The following is a 19,200-nucleotide window of genomic DNA, read 5'->3' on the forward strand; positions in this document are numbered from 1 at the left end:
ATCAAGCGGAACGTTGAGTACCAGACTCTTTTATTGGTCAGGCAATGTAAAAAGGTTGCTATGAATATAGGCCAGGGTAAAATGATATTTCATTGTAAAGACCTTAGGTAAGTAAGTAACCTTATGCCGGGCTGAGTGATACCCCTTGAGCAAATGGGGTATCGTGGCTAGTATAGAAAGCCTCTTTTAATAGCGGTTGGAATTTTGAGTGGATATTTATCAACTACGATACGCTACTCCGCAAGGAACCCGAAATGCTGACTCTGATGTTTCATTTGTTTTTTCTTTTCTTAGGGTGCTCGATCTTTGAAACCTTCGAAAACAATCTATCTACCAGATATCCTCAATCCATCTTTGGCAAACGTAGCGAGTGTCCACATCTGATGACTACCCGTCGCTGAGACTGCATAGCTGTATTGCCTCTGACTGACGCTGAGCACGAATGTTTTAAAGGTCTCGAGTGACCTGTGTTTCGGGAAGCTCAAGGAGACTGTTGTCGGCCTCTCTGGACCTAGTGATTTACCACGGAACCGTATCAGGCCACCCGATAGGATCCCAAGAATCAATCCTTGAGTGCAGATTGTTCCAGGCCTCCTTCTCATCGGACATGAAGTGACAGGGTGCCTTCTTTTGGAAGGCGCATGCAACTCCTGGATGTAAAAGTGGGCGAGGTCCCGCGTCGCCTGCGCATCTTCCAGGCTATCATGTCCAAGCCGACTGCCCAACTAAATATGCCTGTCTAGATGAATTTTGGCAAGGTTCTTCAGGGAAAAGGATCTGGCCGGTGCTGCACGGCGACTCTCACAATCCTGGGTATCGACGTCTAGCAGCGTCTCGCCCCAGAATTGCCCGGCGTGCTCGCTTAGCCTCATGCATCATCTGCCAGGTCACACCCGGATATCTTGTATTCGGGTGAAGAAGCCTTGCTGTGGGGAAAACCAGGGCATCTATCAAGGTTTGGCCACTGAAATAGTCCACCGCGGTCACTCGGACAAGCTCTGATTCGCCTGTACTGGCGACACCCATCTCACAGTCGAGGACAACGCATTCTCGGGGTTGCGGGCAATCGAAAGGAGTCTCGAAGAGCTTATACTTTTTCTCCAACTCCTGAAGTGTTTGAGCATTTTTATGCTCAGGGGCTAGAGTGCAGCCAGTGCTCAGCTTCCCTAGGCCACAGCAGGCGTATTTCTTTGATTGAATTAGCTCTCAGTTCAGAATCACACTTGGAAGGTTTTAAACTTACCCCTTCCCTGAGTCCTCGCGGGTGAATGTTGCATGGACCCGTTCTCCATATCCCTGGGAGGCGTTGTCCTCGGCCCCGGAGATACTCCTGATATTCTGCTTCTGTAAGCTCAGCATCATACCAGCCGGCATCGCCGGTCTCCATTCTGAGCTTAATCCGAGACTGGAAATGACGAGTTGTACCAGCGGGCCCTGGCCTGTGCCAAATCGGCTCATCAGAGGCGGTAAACTCAGAGTAGTCGAAGGAAGACTCCGGGTCAGGAACAACGTAGTGTGGGCATAAGTAGTACTTTGCAACCGCACTGGGAGATTCCATAAGATCCTCCTCCTTGTTTGTCTCTTTGTTATCAACTTTGGTTCTTTCCATGAAGGCTAGGCGCTGGCGAGCGAGTAGGGCCCATTCCAGATCCTCCGCTATCTGAGTGCGAAAAGCCATTTGCCGCCCGATACGGTGTTTTTTACCGAGCATGGACCTTTCTTCTGCGGCCTCATCAATCTCGTACCTCTCTCCTTCCTGGTCGAAAATGATCTTGATACTCTCGGAAGTGATTCGCTCTTTATCCTTGTCAGCAAAACTGATATAACATGACCTGATGGGGGATCAAACAAGGGTAACATACTACGACAGCATTCGCAACGCCGTAGCTCCTCGAGCTCGTCCGTACTAAAGTCGCTTGAGCGGATTCCTTGCTTCTTTCTCTGGTCCCAGTCAAGAACGAAGGAGTTGAGATCGGCGCGCTCCTGTGGAGTGTCCCGGATGGCAATGAGATTGATACCATTTGTCACAATCCCGGGCTGACGGGATAATTTTGGCACCATGATGATCAACCGGACCAGGTCAGTAAAGTGGTCGGTCAATTCTGTAGGCCAAGAACGAAGGGTCGAGGAGGGATGCGAGATTGGTGGACCGTGTATTACAGTTTGGGTTGAGGGAGGGTAATGCGTAAGTCGATCGAAGGCTTTGGTCTTGACGAGTTGCTTGATAGGTAGGGAAATGAAAGGATTAGGGATCAAAGGGAATAAGTGCGGTAAGAAGTTTGAAGGCTCGGAGGCGTTAAAGGATCTGGAGAGCAGAAAGGTTGGTAGGACCGTGAGCAGGACCAAAGGGAGACTGTGTTTACATATCTAATGCAACCTCACAAGACCGATTCAAGCCAGCCAGCGATCACAAAATCCCCAGGCAGACAATCAGCTCGATATTAAGTTCGAAATAGGCATCCGCCACAGAGGCTGGGGGCAATCAGGCGGTACACGAAAAGTTCCGATTGATCTATGTAGCAGGAACCCAGTAGACGTGCAAACTTCCCAATATAGGGAATTACTGGAGGACTGTAGAGATGCCTTTAGAATGAAGTAGGTCACGAAAATTCGCTAGAAGCAGTGTTTCGAGCCGCAAAGTATGGAATAGTAGATGGAATAGAGACTGGTAGAAGTACATGATGTTCAATAGAGACGCTCTTAGGTACGGCCAAGAATGCTATGTCCAAATGACGGATGGTCGTAGACCGTTTAGGCTTAGTATGCGACGGTCTTGGAAGTGAAGGGCGGAAATGCGTCGTCACTATGACCAGAAAAAACTCTTGAATCTACACTACAGAACCGGGACCTTGGCACTTGTATCGATAAATGGTAAGGAAATACTTGACGTCAAGATACCCTGGGCAGCGGGAAAGATCAAGAATCGCAAATCAAAACATCTAGAAATAGTGACTAGTAGGAGCAAGCTCGCTTGTACTAACTGCATAGTATGGGCTTCATGTTGAACTGGGGGGCACACAATTAACATGTGAGGCTCAGTACAACTAAAGTGCAACAGGGAGTTCTCATTCATTGAAGGTTTGAGAGCCCTGTAAAAGCGAGGGTTCACTATTTGATATCTCCCCGATGCCCCACAATCTCTTTGCTCTTCGCCTTATCGCCGTTAGCTCTGTGCCTGGACCTTCGCACTGGCAGGCAGGTTCTGCACATACCAAACTGCCAGATCTCGGGTCGCTTGGGCGTCTTCAAGACTGTCATGACCACCCCGGCCTTTCTGAATCTCGCGACCCAGGTGAGCCTTCGTGAGGTTCTTCAGACCTGGCGATTTAGCCGGCTCTGCGAGGCGACTCTCGCAATCCATGGTATCAATGACCTTGCAGTGAATCCAACGGAGACAAAGGAAGTCGTTATGGCCACCATGCACGATAACGATAGTATCTCTTCCGACAAATTTCCATAGTTGGCGGCGAGCAGCGTCGCGCCCATTAATGATCCGTCCTGCCTTGCGAGCTTTGTGAAGCATTGGCCAGTCCACCCCCGAGAACCTTTTGTTAAGATGCCACATCTTGACCTGTGGGAATACCAGGGAGTCCATCAACGTCTCACCACTGAAATAGTCGATTGCGGTGATGCGGACTAGCTCGGGTTCGCCGGTGTTAGCTACACCCATCTCGCAGTCAAGGACAATGCATCGGCGGGGTGTGTTGCAGCGCGCTGGGGTTTCATGTAAGTGAAAGTCTTTCCAGAGCTGCCCAGGCGTCTGGTTGTAAACGTGATGTGGAAACTCGGAACAGCCTTTGCTGAAGACGCCTTGGTTGCAACAGGTGAACTTCTATTTTTGAATTAGTATTGACTTTTCTGAAATATACTTCCAGCCGTGTTTTGAAGTATTTATAATAATGATGGTAGACTTACTCCTTTGGAGAAATCTCCTGGGTGGCTTTGACAGCGTCCCTTCTTGGTGACATCTTCCTGGCGGTACTGATGATTCCGGAGATATTCCTGAAACTCTCCTTCTGTAACCTTGACTGAGTAATAACTGACTTCGCCAGTCTCGATACTCAGCTGGATCCGGCTTCGATAATGAAGCAACTTGCCATCCGGCCCCAGTCGATGCCAAATCGGGTCGTCAGCGGTCAGGATTGTGAACTTTGAGTAGTCAAAAATGCACTCCAAGTCAGGAAGAACGTAGAACGGGCGTAAATAATAGCTAGACACACTTTTGGGGAGTTCCACGGAATCTTCTTTCTTGCTTGCCTTTTTGGTGCCCTCCGTAGTGCCTTGATCAGCATCTTCCAGAAAGACCAGACGCTGGCGAACAAGCAAGGCCCACTCTAAGTCCTCTGCCATTTGAAGGTTGAATGCGGTCTTTTGTGTAATGATATTCGTGTGATTAGGAGCAGACTGCGCGTTTGCAGACTCGTCAGAATCAATCTCAAGTCCATTGCCATCGAAAAGGACCTTCCTGCGTTTAATTCGATCTGTAATGACCCGTTAGCAAAAGCAATGTCACGATACTTCCATGGCAACGCACGACAAAGAAAGGTCACATACGTCGGCACAGAAGGCAGCGTCGCAGTTGCGCAAGCTCCTGGGTGTTGAAGTTTTCCACGCGCAGTCCATGTTCTATCATCTGACTCCGAGAAAGGACCAACCCATTCAGATCGGCCCACTCCTGCCCGGTAAACCGAATGGGCGTGAGTTGAGCAGTACTTCTCACCATCCTGGGCTGCTGAGAGAGTGATGAAGGCATGAGATGGTTGTGATGACGAGAGAGAAATCTGAATATGTTCAGCCGAGAGTGCAGAGGCCAAAGGTTGACAAAGGGTTGGGTCGCAACGGTGACTAAAATCAGTCGGAGGAGAGATCGTAGCCTTGGTTAAGGGGGACCTGAATGAGGTGTGAGCTAATAGAAGCCCAGGACCTTGGAGATGCGTAGGAAATGCAAGGTCTAAGGCGGGTTGAGCAGGTGAGAATGTTCGAATTTCAAAGTCAGGTGGATGGATGATAGGAGATGGAAGTTGGTTGGGATGCGAATAGGACGGAAGGGAGAGGAGGAAAAGGGTGTTGAAATGCCCCTTGGAAAGCGACTCTGGAGGAAAATCCCGTGATCCGACTAGTCTAGCCAGCAATCACAGGATGACAGGCAGGTAATCAAGTCGAGCTAGGTTGCTGTGATTGTTCGTCTCGTACGATTTTACGGAAAGTTCTGGGATTCGGTAGGCTTTAGTCGTGGGGCAAACAATCGAGTGACACGTATTTCCATTAGAAAGACCACCAAGAGCTATAGAGAGATAAGAAACTCGAACCCGCTTTGGAAAACAGAAAGGGTGTCATTCATATACTCAGAGATAGTTGTATGATTACACTACACACATAGCGCCTCAATGTTTACACCCAAAAACGCAGTCATAGCGAGGGCCCGTTTGAATAAGAATCAATAAATTAACGCTCAGCTTTGTAACCACAACCTTGCGCCTAAACCCAAATCCAACGGGGTCGGCCAGCCAACCGTGAATGCAGCATCGCCTGGCTTAGTTGTATGGTGACTCAAGTCAGATAGACACACAAAGGGAGACAGATGGAAATGACAGATGGAAAGAAAATCGGATGGAAGACGTGTATCTGGAAGAAAGGAAGGTGCGTCTGCACATAGAGTCGAGACATGCAATTCAAGAGAGGACGCCGTGGTGGTGGAATAACATCACCAATGCTTGTTGGGCAGATTAATCATAAGAGATATGGAGAAATGGGAGGATTGAAAGGTAGAATTGGTCAGTCACCGAGTGGACTGATTGGGAGGGTTTGACGATGGATGGGTTGTTTAGTCCACCTTGATAGCACTGCAGTCATTGGCTTATTAGTCTTCATCATGTCGAGTTGGCCGGATGTAACAACCTACCTGTAGACACGACGGACAAAAGTGTAAGCGGCCAGGAAGCCGACGGTACCAGTCAACAGGCCATATACAGCACAGGCGAGGAAGCTGTAGCTGAAGAACAGTAATGTGGAGACAAAGCCAGTGATATGCAACTTGAACATGTAATACCAGATGCAGTAGGCGAAGATCCAGAAGGCACTGCTTCCACCAGTGAGGAAGCTTTGCCACCACCAGTGATAGTTCTAGAAAGGTCAGTCGAAAGTTCTTACTATATGAAGAAGAAAAAGACCATACCTCGGAGCAGAGCTGACTGTAGGTGGCAATGACGGTGACTTCGACGACCGTCACAATAAGTACGACAGAGACGACACTGAGGAAGCCAAACACATAGTAGTAGCCACTCTTGTCCTGCCATAGGTTCTTAAATACGAAGAGCAGCTCAATAAAGAGAACCGCGAAGGGAATCAGTCCGGTCAGCAGGGGACCTGCCGGGCTACGCAGGTACCAGGGCTGGGATGGGATTTGACGAGGAATGGCGTTGGTCTTCAAGGGATGCTCCCAGGGTTTCGCCCGCACATATCCAACCCAGCTACCGATGTAAACAAGGGGAACCTGGATCAGCAGCCAGAGTGCAAGAAGACCAATAAGAGTGCCGAATGGGATTGCGGTGCTGGATGCTTGAGCCCAAACGAACAAGTTCAGAATGAGGACAAGGCAAAAGGTCAAACCAGGGAAGAGAAGAGCCGTCTAGGATCCGAGTTAGTATATGTCAAGCCAAAGTTCCGTTTTGTCTAAGAAAACCTACAATCAGAGTGTTCTTTCGCCATCCGGTCCCACCGAAGGTCTTGTACAGGCGTCCGGAGAAGTATCCAGAGAAGACCCCGGCAAACACAAACAGACCCATGCCAACACTGACGAAGCCACCACGGAAGCTGGGGTTCAAAACACCGAGGCAGGATAGCACCAGCAGGCCGGTGGCCATGAACAAGAGCTGCATACCGGATCCAACCAACGGAGCGAGGAGGCCACTGTAGGCTGGAACACGGAAAACATCGCCGTGGAGGAGTTTCCAACCGCTGGTGTCTTCAAAAACCTCATCATCCGATGACATATCCGCATCGTGCTCGACGTCTGCGTTGTCCAACAGTCCCTCGCTCTTCTTCTCACCGGAGCGCTTACGACGAGATTGCACCTTCAGCTTGCGGTCCTCCATGGCACCGTCGCCACGACCCTTAATATCGCCTTGAACAGTGCGACTCCAGATAACGAAGACAGTCACACCCAACACCGTGGAGATAGTTAGAGAGTTGATAATCGCCAGCCAGTGGGTCATCGAGCCCTCTCCCTGGTTGGTGAAGTACAGGTCCCATCGGTTGGCCCACTCGACCTTGTTCTCCTCCCGGAAATAAACAGAGTAGGTGTAGGGGATGTCCAGCGTGGCACCATCGTCGTCATCGTCGTCCTCTGGAATATACGACAGTCCACCATACTTCTCGCGCAGGCGCGACATGTTAGGCGCGATATACAGACCAAGACCTTCTTGGTCCTTGTGCACGGCCTTGGGACAACCGTCCTCCTTACGACCATCCGCGGAGACACTCTTAGGATAGACCTCAAACCCGACGATAACTTTGCCTCCCTCCGGCGCACTCCGCCAGCGGATGACGATAGTGAAATGGTTGTTGATGAAGTAGCGCGACTGGCCGGTGGCCGGAGAAATGTCACGGTAGCCCAACTTGAATCCAGACGCATAGTACTTGCGGCTGCGGTCGACGGTCACAAAGCTCGTAGCTCCGGGAAGGTTATCGACGATCCACTCGATCACATAGTTTTCCTTGATCAATTGGCGTGCCCACTTGACATCTGAACGGCTCACTTGCGCAGTGCACAGAGAGCGGCATTCCACATCTTTACCCATGATGAGCTCGAAGTCAGATGTCATGATGCGATCTCCCCGCAGAACTTCACCCAGGTTGAGCGAGATGCTCTGGCCCGATCCGAATGGGGATCCGCCGTGGGTACGGCCGCTCGGGGGGCAGACGAATGGAAGGTCGAAATAGGCATATTGAAGTTGGGTGTGGTCGGAAAATATCTTGTTCACGAGCAGGGGGATCGGTTGGTCGTCGTTGTACCGCGTGACCGAGTATCCTAGTAAGAAAGAAGGGTCCAAGTTAGTGTTGCACAGTTACCCCATTCTCGAATAAGCTCACCAGGGATGTAAAATGCCCAGGCACTAGACACGAAGAGAAGCAGGCACAAGGCCCAGTTGTGAGCCCGAAACGGCCTAGCAGCATTTGTATGCATTGCGAACGAATCTTGAGTTGCGCCGCTCTACTCGGAGAGGAAGGGCAGCTTCTAGATACCCATGCACGTATGTTGTTGGCGAGTGGGGGGAAGTATGTAGACAAAGAAGCGCAGATCACCAGAGCTTCGCTGGCGTTTGCACCCTTGATCTTCGTCCGGGGAGATAGACTCGGGACGTGAGGAAGTTATATAGGTGATCGACAAGGGATAGGTGAGCGGCGGATGCGCAGATGACGATGCTGGGCGCTCGGCGGATTGTCAATCGGCTGTGGTCGGCGGTATGGGGCACGAAAGGGAGCAGCGGGCTCAGAGGTGTTGAGGATAACGAGTGTAATCGGCAACGAATGCCACAGTGTCAGCAATGGAGTATTCGATGTAGGACTGAAGGGACGAGAGGGGGGGCTTCAAAGGGTTGGCCTCCTCCAGCGTGTCAAAACGGATTACCTAATGAGTCGCATGCGGACGGCAAATTGCGAGGATCGCCAATCACAAAGTGGAATTCTTGTACTTTGTCTTTTGTTCATGCGATGCAACTGTAGGACAATTTAACCGAAGCTCATTCGGGTTAAAAGGAGTCTAATTCAATGATTAGACAGAAGGACAATTTTCTTACCAGACGTCTCCCGTAATACTACATATACTACTACCTAATCGTAAGCTCCAAGGTTGGCCGGTGGAATCTATATATATTTCTAAGTACCGCAGGGGCTCTCCGCGCGCTACGTACCCTGATGGAGGCTACTTATGGAGCATTAAATTAGAGATTAAGTGGAACACCTATTAACGATAAAGCTGATAAAACTCGCAAGACTGGTTTTGTTAACATGATTGGACCATAACGAATTATTTAAAGCTCTAATGGAGACAGAGCCTCGAGTACTCAAGGTGCTAGTTATGATAATGGAGAGGGTTTGCCACCAGAGACAGGGTGCTAGTGACATGAATTGGTCAAACGTGCATCCACCAAGAAACAGTTCATATCAAGGAAGTGTATGCGGAGATGGGGAATGTAAAAAAAGATCATCGGCATTCGGCAGGCCAGTCGTAACGACACATCATGAAAGCAGGGGGCCATGAAATACATGTGGTAAAGAAAGGGACATGATAATAGAGGCTATTGGCCAAGAAGAACACGAGCAACAAGGTAAAGAACTTATGATCCATGGGTAAGGAGGTACTCAACGGCTCCTTGAACGCTGCCACCCGAACGACGCAGAGCCTCAATATTTCGCTCAAATTCAAAGAAACCCATATCGTTCAATTGCCGAAGCTGGTCGGCGTATCTCTCCTCCGGGGGCCTGTTATCGGCAGGCTGTGGAGAACCGAAGCCACCACCGCCTCCAAACAGAGCTGCCAGTGGGTTAGCACCAGCGGCACCTCCCTCGGCACCCGGGCCTCCCATCCCCTGCATCAACTGGTTCATAAGAGCGGGATCGCGCAAGAACGGGTTCTGCTGGGGATCGAATGGGTTGATGCCGCCTTGCCCAGCATTGCCAAACAGGGCTGGGTTCAGGAGAGAAGCGAAAGGGTTTTGAGCAGCCTCGGGAGTCTGGCCCTGACCCTCTCCAGTCGCAGACCGGGCTGCAGTGTTCTGGGCTCCTTGAGCACCCTCCGTCTGGTTGGTTCCAGGAGTGCCGGCACTGGCGGGGGGTTGCCCGAAGGGCTGACCACCAAACAGAGCAGCGAACGGATTTCCCCCCATCATTGGGTTTTGCATTTGGGCGAATGGATTGACCGGTGTGTTTTGCTGCTGCTCAGTATTCTGGGCGCCCTCGGTTGTGTTGGTCACGCCAGGGGCCGGGAAAGCACTATCACCGCCACCCATGCCGCCACCGCCCATTGCCCGCTGCATCTGCATCATTTGACGGAGGGACGCTGGGTCGGTCAGCATACGACGGAATGCAGGTCGCTGCATCAGTTCTCGGGCCATGGGGCCCATATCGCGAAGCATGGGGTTCTGTTGAATCATCATATCGATCATTGCGGGATTTTGTAGCGCCTCGTTGATCTGGGATTGGATTTGGGGGTTTTCCAGCATGCTCAACATGGCTTCGCTATCCGGGGGAGGGCCCATCTATATCAAAAGCACGCAAAAGTTAGTAAATGGAATGGCATGACGAATAGGAGCCAATAGTGGACAATATTGAATCAGAAGTTAGACTTACCCCACCATCAGGGCCAAAGAGGCCAGCTCCGGGGAGTTGAGCGAAGCCGGCATATCGAGCACCAGTCAGACCAGCGAGAGGATTATTGCCAGTACCAGCAGCGAGATTGGTCGGCACACCAGCAGCGGGTTGGCTTGGGGCAGTAGTGCCTGCCCCTGATGGCGTGGAGGTAGATGGAGCGGGTGCATTCGAGCGTTGTTGGTTGCTGGCAGCACTCTTGACCAAGTGAATTGTGTGGCCGTCCTTGATCTTATAAGTCTCGAGTGTCTCATTATCTTTGAGTACTCGACCAGAGTAGATCAGGCGCTGACGTTCCGCGGGGGTGTCGGCATACTCAGAGCTAGAGAGCTTCTCCTTGAGCTCCGAGACAAGTGTAGAAAGAGGAAGAGTGAGGGTGAACTTGGCATCAGTGGAGGACTTCACAGTGAAGGTGATAGGAGCCTCCTCCGTAGTCGCATTATCATCCGCCATGGTCGGTCGATATGTACTGTAGGCAGCCGGTGCCGAGTGGGGTAGTGAAGGATGGGGAAAGCAGAGGCACAGAGAGTCGTGTAAATCGAAACAGACTGCTATTGAGAGACCAAACAGTGCCAGCTACACCCAGCACGAGAGCAATTCTGGGGGGAGACCAAAGATAATAGCAGGAGGTGGCCAGATATTGCGGAGGCGATGATGCTTCCTTTGATCTACCTGGGCTAACGGGCATTACATAAGGGCGGTGATGGCGGCGGAAGGCGGTCGAATCCGATGGTGCGGTACACCACGTGATCATCCAAAACAGCTTCCCGCGCACTGGAATTTTGCAACTTTGCTTCCCGCTGCTCGAGCTTCTGCTGAAAACCTCTTCAGAACTCCCTCGGGAACTCACCCTCAAAGCAAACAGCAGGAGTCTCTCAACCCCCTCCACTCCTTTCAGCAGCTATGGGATTAGTGTGATTATCACACCCCCTGGACTGCAATTGCTCGTGACACCTTTTAGTCATTTTGCTTCGCGTCGGGGGTGCAAAAAGACCTGGCGTCAAGCTTCAATTGCCCATCATGGCCACCACCTCGCACATGTTCATGTACTCGCTGACGATCCAGCCCCCTACTGCGATCACTCAGGCCATCCTTGGTCAGTTTGCGGGTACTAAGGAGCAGCAGATCGTCACTGCCTCTGGGTCCAAGCTGACCATCCACCGTCCTGACCCATCTCAGGGAAAGGTCACCCCGATCTATTCCCAAGATGTCTTTGGCATCATTCGTTCGTTGGCAGCGTTCCGACTGGCTGGAAGTAACAAAGGTACGTCTCTGTTGTCGCCCTAGGTTGCATTTACGAGTTCAACTTAGTGATTGTTCAAGCTTCCCGGGTAGCACGGTCTTGGTTATCCGATCCGGTCCCTTGATGGGCTCCGGAACCTGCCCGGGCCAGCAATGTGGACGCGGTATATAAACTTATTATGCGCGAACTTTGCTGAGTCTTTCTCTTTCAGATTACATTATCATCGGGTCTGATTCAGGTCGCATCACGATCATCGAATATGTTCCCTCCCAGAACCGCTTCAACCGGATCCACTTGGAAACATTTGGCAAGTCTGGGGTTCGCCGGGTTGTTCCGGGCCAGTACTTGGGCGTGGACCCCAAGGGTCGAGCGTGCCTAATTGCCTCTTTGGAAAAGAACAAGCTGGTCTACGTTCTGAACCGCAACTCTCAGGCCGAGCTCACTATCTCGTCTCCACTTGAGGCACACAAGCCACAGACCTTGGTTTTTGCCATGACGGCCCTGGACGTGGGATATGAAAACCCCGTCTTTGCTGCTCTTGAAGTGGATTACTCGGAAGCCGACCAGGATCCCACTGGCCAAGCGTATGAGGAGATCGAGAAGGTCCTTGTCTACTATGAGCTTGACCTGGGCCTCAACCACGTTGTCCGTAAATGGTCTGACCCTGTCGATCGTACGGCCAATATGCTGTTCCAAGTGCCAGGAGGAGCCGATGGCCCCAGCGGTGTTCTTGTGTGCGCGGAGGACAACATCACCTACCGTCACTCGAACCAGGATGCCTTCCGTGTGCCCATTCCGCGCCGGACTGGACCGACCGAGAACCCAGAGAGGAAACGCACCATTGTGTCAGGCGTGATGCACAAGATGAGAGGCGCCTTTTTCTTCCTCCTTCAGACGGAAGACGGCGACATGTTCAAGCTGACCCTTGACATGGTCGAAGATGAGAATGGTCAACTCACTGGTGAGGTCAGACGGTTGAAAATCAAATACTTTGACACCGTCCCCGTTGCCTCCAGCTTGTTGATCCTCAAGAGTGGTTTCCTCTACGTCGCCAGCGAATCGGGCAACCACAACTTTTACCAATTTGAAAAACTTGGTGATGACGATGAGGAGACCGAATTCAGCAGTGATGACTTTTCCGCCGACCCCTCTGTTCCCTATGACCCGATATTTTTCCGCCCTCGCCCCGCGGAGAACTTGAACCTCATGGAGAGTCTCAACTCACTCAACCCATTGACGGATAGCAAGATTGCCAATCTCACTGGTGATGATGCTCCACAAATATACACCGTGGGTGGAACCGGTGCTCGCAGCTCCTTCCGAACACTGAAGCATGGGCTGGAAGTCTCAGAGATCGTCGAGTCAGAACTTCGAACAGTACCCTCAGCAGTCTGGACCACGAAACTGACTCGTGGTGATGAGTATGATGCTTACATCGTGCTCTCCTTTGCCAATGGTACTCTTGTCCTCAGTATCGGTGAGGTCGTGGAAGAGGTTTCCGACACTGGATTCCTCTCTACAGCCCCGACACTTGCAGTGCAACAGCTGGGCGAGGACTCTTTGATCCAAGTCCACCCTCGCGGTATCCGTCACTTGATGGCTGATCGCCGTGTCAACGAGTGGCCCGCACCGCAGCACCGATCCATCGTTGCTGCGGCTACCAATGAACGTCAGGTGGCTGTCGCTCTGAGTTCCGGCGAGATCGTCTACTTCGAAATGGATGCCGATGGATCGCTGGCAGAATACGACGAACGCCGTCAGATGTCTGGCACTGTTACTTGCTTGAGTTTGGGCGAAGTTCCCGAAGGCAGGATGCGCAGTTCTTTCCTGGCTGTTGGCTGCGATGACTCCACTGTCCGCATCCTGAGCTTGGATCCAGATTCCACTCTTGAAAACAAATCCGTGCAAGCTTTGACGTCGGCACCCTCGGCTCTCAACATCATTGCTATGGCCGACTCGAGCTCCGGTGGCACCACACTTTACCTGCACATCGGTCTCTACTCCGGTGTTTACCTCCGCACCGTACTGGATGAGGTCACCGGCGAGCTTTCTGATACTCGTACGCGTTTCCTGGGCGCAAAGCCCGTGAAGCTTTCACAAGTCTCCGTGAAGGGCCAAACTGCAGTCTTGGCTCTCAGCTCGCGCCCATGGCTCGGATACTCTGATATTCAAACAAAGAGCTTCATGCTCACACCTCTCGACTGTGCTAGCATTGAATGGGGCTGGAACTTCTCTAGCGAGCAGTGCGAAGAGGGCATGATTGGTATCCAGGGCAAAAATCTACGGTATGTTCTAACTTCTATCCAATCTCCCTCCCTTCCCCTTCTTCTTGATCATATGATGAAAAAAGGATCCGAATTTACTATGTGGATCAAATTATTTTTTATTTTTCCAATTGTTCCTACTGAGATCAAACACTACTCTCCCTTTTGCTGCAACCATGATCGGGATTTGAGCATTTCACTGACGATCATTAGAATCTTCTCTATTGACAAGCTTGACAACAACATGCTGCAGGAGTCAATTCCCCTGGCTCATACCCCCCGTCGCTTTGTTAAGCATCCTGAGCAGCCCCTCTTCTATGTCATCGAATCCGACAACAACGTTTTGTCCTCTGCGACACAACAAAGCCTCATTGAGGACTCAAAAGCTCGCAATGGTGAAGCTCAGATCCTTCCCCCGGAAGACTTTGGCTACCCTCGTGGTACCGGACACTGGGCATCATGCATTCAAATTGTGGACCCCGTCTCCACTAAGCAAGTGGTCTTCACTCTTGAATTGGAAGAAAATGAGGCCGCAGTCAGTATTGCTGCAGTGCCATTCTCTAGTCAAGATGATGAGACATTCTTGGTTGTCGGAACGGCCAAGGATCTGACTGCCGATTCTCCTTCATCAGCCACTGGTTTCATTCACATCTATCGCTTCCAAGAAGACGGCCGAGAACTGGAGTTCATTCATAAGACTAAGGTTGACGAACCTCCTTTGGCTCTTCTTGCCTTCCAGGGCCGAGTGCTTGCCGGTATTGGTTCGCTTCTCCGGCTGTACGATCTGGGCATGAAGCAGCTGCTTCGTAAATGCCAGGCCCATGTTGTGCCACATACCATCGTCGGTCTTCAGACACAAGGAAGCCGAATCATTGTCAGCGACACACGCGACAGTGTAACTTATGTCGTTTACAAGTATCAGGAGAACATCCTGATTCCATTCGTGGATGATACCATCGCACGGTGGACCACATCTACTACGATGGTCGATTATGAAACTACTGCTGGTGGTGACAAGTTTGGCAACATCTGGCTGCTTCGTTGCCCCAGCAAGTTCTCCGAGGAGGCTGACGAGGATGGGTCTGGTGCTCACCTTGTCCACGAGAGAGGCTACCTTCAGGGAACGCCCAATCGTCTAGAGCTCATGGTCCATTACTACGTGCAAGACATTCCCACCGGTATACACAAGGCGCAGCTGGTGGCCGGTGGTCGTGACATCCTTGTCTGGACCGGCTTCCAGGGCACTGTTGGTATGTTCGTTCCCTTCGTCAGCCGTGAAGATGTCGATTTCTTCCAAAGCCTGGAGATGCAACTGGCTTCACAACACCCTCCCCTGGCTGGTCGGGACCACCTGATCTACCGCGGTTACTATGCCCCTTCTAAGGGTGTCATTGACGGTGACTTGTGCGAGATGTACTTCTTGTTGCCAAACGATACGAAGATGATGATTGCCGCCGAGCTCGATCGCTCTGTGCGCGAGATCGAGCGTAAGATCTCGGTAAGTTTACACCAACGCTTCCCCCATTCGTTCCAAGACTCATCGCTAACGTGCCTGGTAGGATATGCGAACGAGAGTGGCTTACTAATTTCATGAGGGTACATTTGGCGTCTTGATGCGGCGTTTTTGCTCTGTGGACTTCAGATACCTAGTTTCATGTTACCAATTGACATACCAATGGGTGGGCTTTCCCACCACGATTCCTCTTCTCCCCTGTTTCCCCTTTTCTCTTGCACTTCCTTCTATTCCATGACATCCTACTAGGATGTCGTCTCTTGCCTTGCTCGGTCTGCCGTCTTCACTCGGCTAATCTTGAGCTGGATGCCGCCCATTCACTTTTGTGTCTGGCCAGTATGAGACAAGAATGAGCGTGGATCTCCATGCGTCGACGTTTTTTGAGTACGGTTTCATCCGCTTTGCACCACGGATCTACACCGTAATTTATCTGTCGGGACAGCCCTTGTAAACCTCGATAGTGTTATGAATAAGAAGAAACATAAGCTTTGAACTCGAAATTCTACTTTCCATATTTTACTATAAGAATAAACCAACAGTTGTTTGAAATGGTAGTGCTCTGAAGTCATATTTATTTTCTGTACATTAGAAATGAAGTCACCTGATGACGATCTCGGGGTCCCAATCTCACGCCGATGGGAAACCGACTTGAATCACCGAGATTGACGGCCTGACACGAGCCAGCATAAACGATTTCCCCCTTTGATCCCGTTGTCGACTCCGAAAATTGCACCCACTCGGCATGGCCAGATGCTCGGTTACGGTCGGAAAATTCTGGATCCTCCCGAGAGATCGGCTACCATCGTCTTTTGCTTGTACTTCTCCTCGGAAAAGGGTTTGATGGACCTGCCCCCATCATATGGTGTCATGGCGACAAGGGTATCAAGAACATTCAAAGACGACATCATCTGAATATCAAGGTTGATAGTTAACGAACGCCAGGCTGACAAACCTAATACGAGGGCGGAAAGCTTTCCCATGCTTTGAAATCCCAGATGGATTGTCAGCAGAGCCAGTCGGTGCTCCAATCACTGCCTGTGACTCCCCGCGATGGCTTGGGGGGCATGATTGGTCTGGTGCGGCAATCAACGACCGAGCGTCTTCCATCCAGAGAATGGGAGTGGATCACTCCGATTGTCGCAAGCCGCCAGTGGAGACCCGAAGGGCGTGCATGTCGACGTAAGGCGCGCTCCACCAATGAGCCCGCCCGTTCAGAGTCAGAGCTTGGGTCTTGCTCTGCTTTTTGAGAGAGCTTGTTAATCAGATTTTCGCAGACTTCGATGTCCGGCCTAACTCTATTGCCAAACGACGAGCAGAATGGCGACGGAGGTCTACAGTTCGAGGTCACACATTCCATTATGGTGCTTCTGCGCAGGTCTGCGTGATGCAGCTCGGATCCCTGGCCGAGCTAGCCAAGGGTTCTCTTTTTTTTCTCAAAACTACTTCCTTTAACGACAAGCGGAATGTCAATCCAAGGGCGTGAGCAGGGCCCGAAATAGGGCGTGACTAGGCTGACCTCCTCCAATCATCTGGTCTGCCCAATGACTCCGTTGGCTCGACCACTCCAGCTTTCCCTTTAACTGCACTCTCCACGATTGCTTTGGCTGGCCCTCCACACGTGTTTCCCCGTTCTCCCAAGGTCGCGTACGCCATCATTCAGATCCCGAACGGTTAGAATTAGGCGAAAGGTTCTGAATGATGCGGATGACTCACGAATAAGGCTAAAAGGCACACCGTGGATTTGTAAAGCATCTCTGACGTGCTGAAGGATTATCTTCTATAGGAATCATTAATTCGACGTTCTATAAAACGAGGGAGACCCTCCGCAAGTTTTTTTGTGCCCACTACAGACCCATCAAGTTTCTGGTTTCCCTACTTAACCGCATTGTTCTTGGACGGAGTATACAACGAGCCCCAGTGCGGTTGTCGACGGCTCCACTTTCTACTTCTTTTTTTTTTCTCCAGACCCTGCTTCTTTTCTGGCTCTTAAAGAAAACAAACCGCCGAGTGACATCTCAGGTCTTCTTTTCTTTATTTTTTCCTTATCAATCCAAAAACTCAAAATTGTCCACCCTGCAGGGTGTTCCAATTAAGTCACGAGTGCACGTCCTCCCCGGCCCCGCATACTTTAAATACAACAAGAGTACAAGAAGCACCTACTCGCCGCATTCCATTCTATTCACAGATCCCCATCCCTGAAGGGCCCGAGAGCCTCCAAGATCTCAACGCAATGACTGCCAGATCTATCATGAGCCACGGCTCAGAAACGCTAGATGTCTTTACCCGTCGATCTCCACCAAAGGTCGAGATTGAGCTGGTCGGCCAGAAACCTGGCCTGGTCAACTCTTATACAACCAGTGACCAGATCGAGGGTATCGTCAAGATCACAGTGGATACCGACACCCGCTTTGATGAGGTTGAAATTATCTTCCAAGGTATGTCACCATGGAAATCTTATGGTACTACCATGAGTGCAGGGTTAACCTCCTAAGCAGGAACGTCCCACACCACCGTCGAGCGGGCTGCATGCCCTGGACGCACAGGATCACAGCAGATGTTCCTCAAACTTCGCCAGCCAATCGAAGAATCCGACTATCCCTGCCCCCGAATTATGGAGGCAGGACGCACATACTCCTTTCCATTTACCTTTGTGGTACCCGATCGTCTGCTGCCACAGGTCTGCACCCACGCACGAACCAATATCCACATTCACACTGCACACACCATGCTCCCGCCCACATTGGGAGACCCCATGCTAGCTGGCAATGGCAAGACTTTGCTGGATGACATGGCCCCCGATATGAGCCAGATCTCCTATATCGTACGCGCAGCAGTATTGAAGAGATCCTCGACCGACCACGGCAACCTCAAGACCATGGCCAATATTGCGAAGAAGGTTCGCATTATCCCAACTGTGGAGGAGGATCCCCCAATCAACGTGGCCGACCACATCTATTATTGCACCCGCAAGGAGAAGAGTGTTAAGCGCGGGTTCCTTCGAGGGAAGCTCGGCCGCTTGGTAGCCTCCGCCTCGCAGCCCAAGCCAATTCGCTTGCTTACTCCCAGCTGTGAGGCCGCTGATACCGTCAGTACCATGACAACAGTTCACCTCCGATTCGACCCCGTGGGTGATGAACAGCCACCAAAGCTCGGCTCGATGACCAGCAAGATCAAGGCCAGCACCTTCTACAGCGCAGGACCCTGGGAGGATTTCCCCATGCAATCTGGCACCACCCCCTTCTCCCAGGTTGGCCAAGGTCTCTTCACCGAATCCGTTCCTATTTCCAACATGTGCGTTGCCTCTGCAAAATGGGTCAAGCACTCAGCATCAACCGAATGCGAACGCCGCGACTCCGTACAATCCATGACCTCCGACAACTCAACCGGCCCATCGACCTCTTTCTCCGGCGATACCTACTACACCGCATCTGTAGTAATCCCAGTCAGCCTCCCCAACAACAAAACCTTTGTCCCGACCTTCCACTCCTGTCTCATCTCGCGCACCTACTCGCTCGACCTATCATTGACATACCACACGCCGGGCGCCAACGTGCTCACTCCTACCGTCTCCCTCCGTCTCCCTATCCAGGTCATCACACAACCAAAGTATGCAGAATCCCTCAAGTCTGATTTGGGCATGATTGTGACACAGGAAGAACTGGACGAATTCTTCCAGCCTCGCTCGGTTGCACCCCTCAACGAGTCGGTTTTCGATGTCAGTCTTGCGCCACCTGAGTATTCGGAGACGGTTGTTAGCTCGGGCTTGCGAGGCTTGCGCACCGCCTCTTGATGATCATTTCTGCTTTGGCGAA

General features: G+C 51.3%; 6 protein-coding genes across 6 annotated transcripts; 2 read left to right on the top strand and 4 right to left on the bottom strand.

The window, feature by feature from the left end:
• Positions 1-801: 801 nt before the first annotated feature.
• On the bottom strand, positions 802-2,061 carry N7496_002197 (uncharacterized protein; the record flags this gene model as incomplete). Its single annotated transcript, XM_056695128.1, has 3 exons — positions 802-1,188; positions 1,244-1,797; positions 1,908-2,061. The coding sequence occupies 3 exons, from the start codon at positions 2,059-2,061 to the stop codon at positions 802-804; spliced, it is 1,095 nt and encodes a 364-aa protein (XP_056557340.1).
• Positions 2,062-3,163: 1,102 nt separating this feature from the next.
• Positions 3,164-4,723, bottom strand: N7496_002198 (3'-5' exonuclease; the record flags this gene model as incomplete). The annotated part of the gene is made up of 3 exons (XM_056695129.1): positions 3,164-3,829; positions 3,916-4,481; positions 4,555-4,723. 3 exons carry the CDS (start codon positions 4,721-4,723, stop codon positions 3,164-3,166), a joined length of 1,401 nt encoding a protein of 466 aa, XP_056557341.1.
• A 1,101-nt stretch (positions 4,724-5,824) lies between these two features.
• N7496_002199 (transmembrane 9 family protein) lies at positions 5,825-8,185 on the bottom strand (the record flags this gene model as incomplete). The annotated part of the gene is made up of 5 exons (XM_056695130.1): positions 5,825-5,843; positions 5,903-6,123; positions 6,176-6,628; positions 6,687-8,029; positions 8,092-8,185. The coding sequence occupies 5 exons, from the start codon at positions 8,183-8,185 to the stop codon at positions 5,825-5,827; spliced, it is 2,130 nt and encodes a 709-aa protein (XP_056557342.1).
• Positions 8,186-9,338: 1,153 nt separating this feature from the next.
• On the bottom strand, positions 9,339-10,821 carry N7496_002200 (ubiquitin domain-containing protein DSK2; the record flags this gene model as incomplete). The annotated part of the gene is made up of 2 exons (XM_056695131.1): positions 9,339-10,259; positions 10,351-10,821. 2 exons carry the CDS (start codon positions 10,819-10,821, stop codon positions 9,339-9,341), a joined length of 1,392 nt encoding a protein of 463 aa, XP_056557343.1.
• A 567-nt stretch (positions 10,822-11,388) lies between these two features.
• Positions 11,389-15,461, top strand: N7496_002201 (DDB1/RSE1 family protein; the record flags this gene model as incomplete). Its single annotated transcript, XM_056695132.1, has 4 exons — positions 11,389-11,632; positions 11,823-13,896; positions 14,089-15,373; positions 15,435-15,461. The coding sequence occupies 4 exons, from the start codon at positions 11,389-11,391 to the stop codon at positions 15,459-15,461; spliced, it is 3,630 nt and encodes a 1,209-aa protein (XP_056557344.1).
• A 2,157-nt stretch (positions 15,462-17,618) lies between these two features.
• Positions 17,619-19,178, top strand: N7496_002202 (arrestin (or S-antigen), N-terminal domain protein; the record flags this gene model as incomplete). The annotated part of the gene is made up of 2 exons (XM_056695133.1): positions 17,619-17,823; positions 17,884-19,178. 2 exons carry the CDS (start codon positions 17,619-17,621, stop codon positions 19,176-19,178), a joined length of 1,500 nt encoding a protein of 499 aa, XP_056557345.1.
• Positions 19,179-19,200: the final 22 nt, after the last annotated feature.

This window comes from Penicillium cataractarum (assembly GCF_028827025.1).
Source record: "Penicillium cataractarum strain IBT 29864 chromosome Unknown utg000002l, whole genome shotgun sequence".
NCBI classification, from domain to species: Eukaryota; Fungi; Ascomycota; class Eurotiomycetes; order Eurotiales; family Aspergillaceae; genus Penicillium; species Penicillium cataractarum.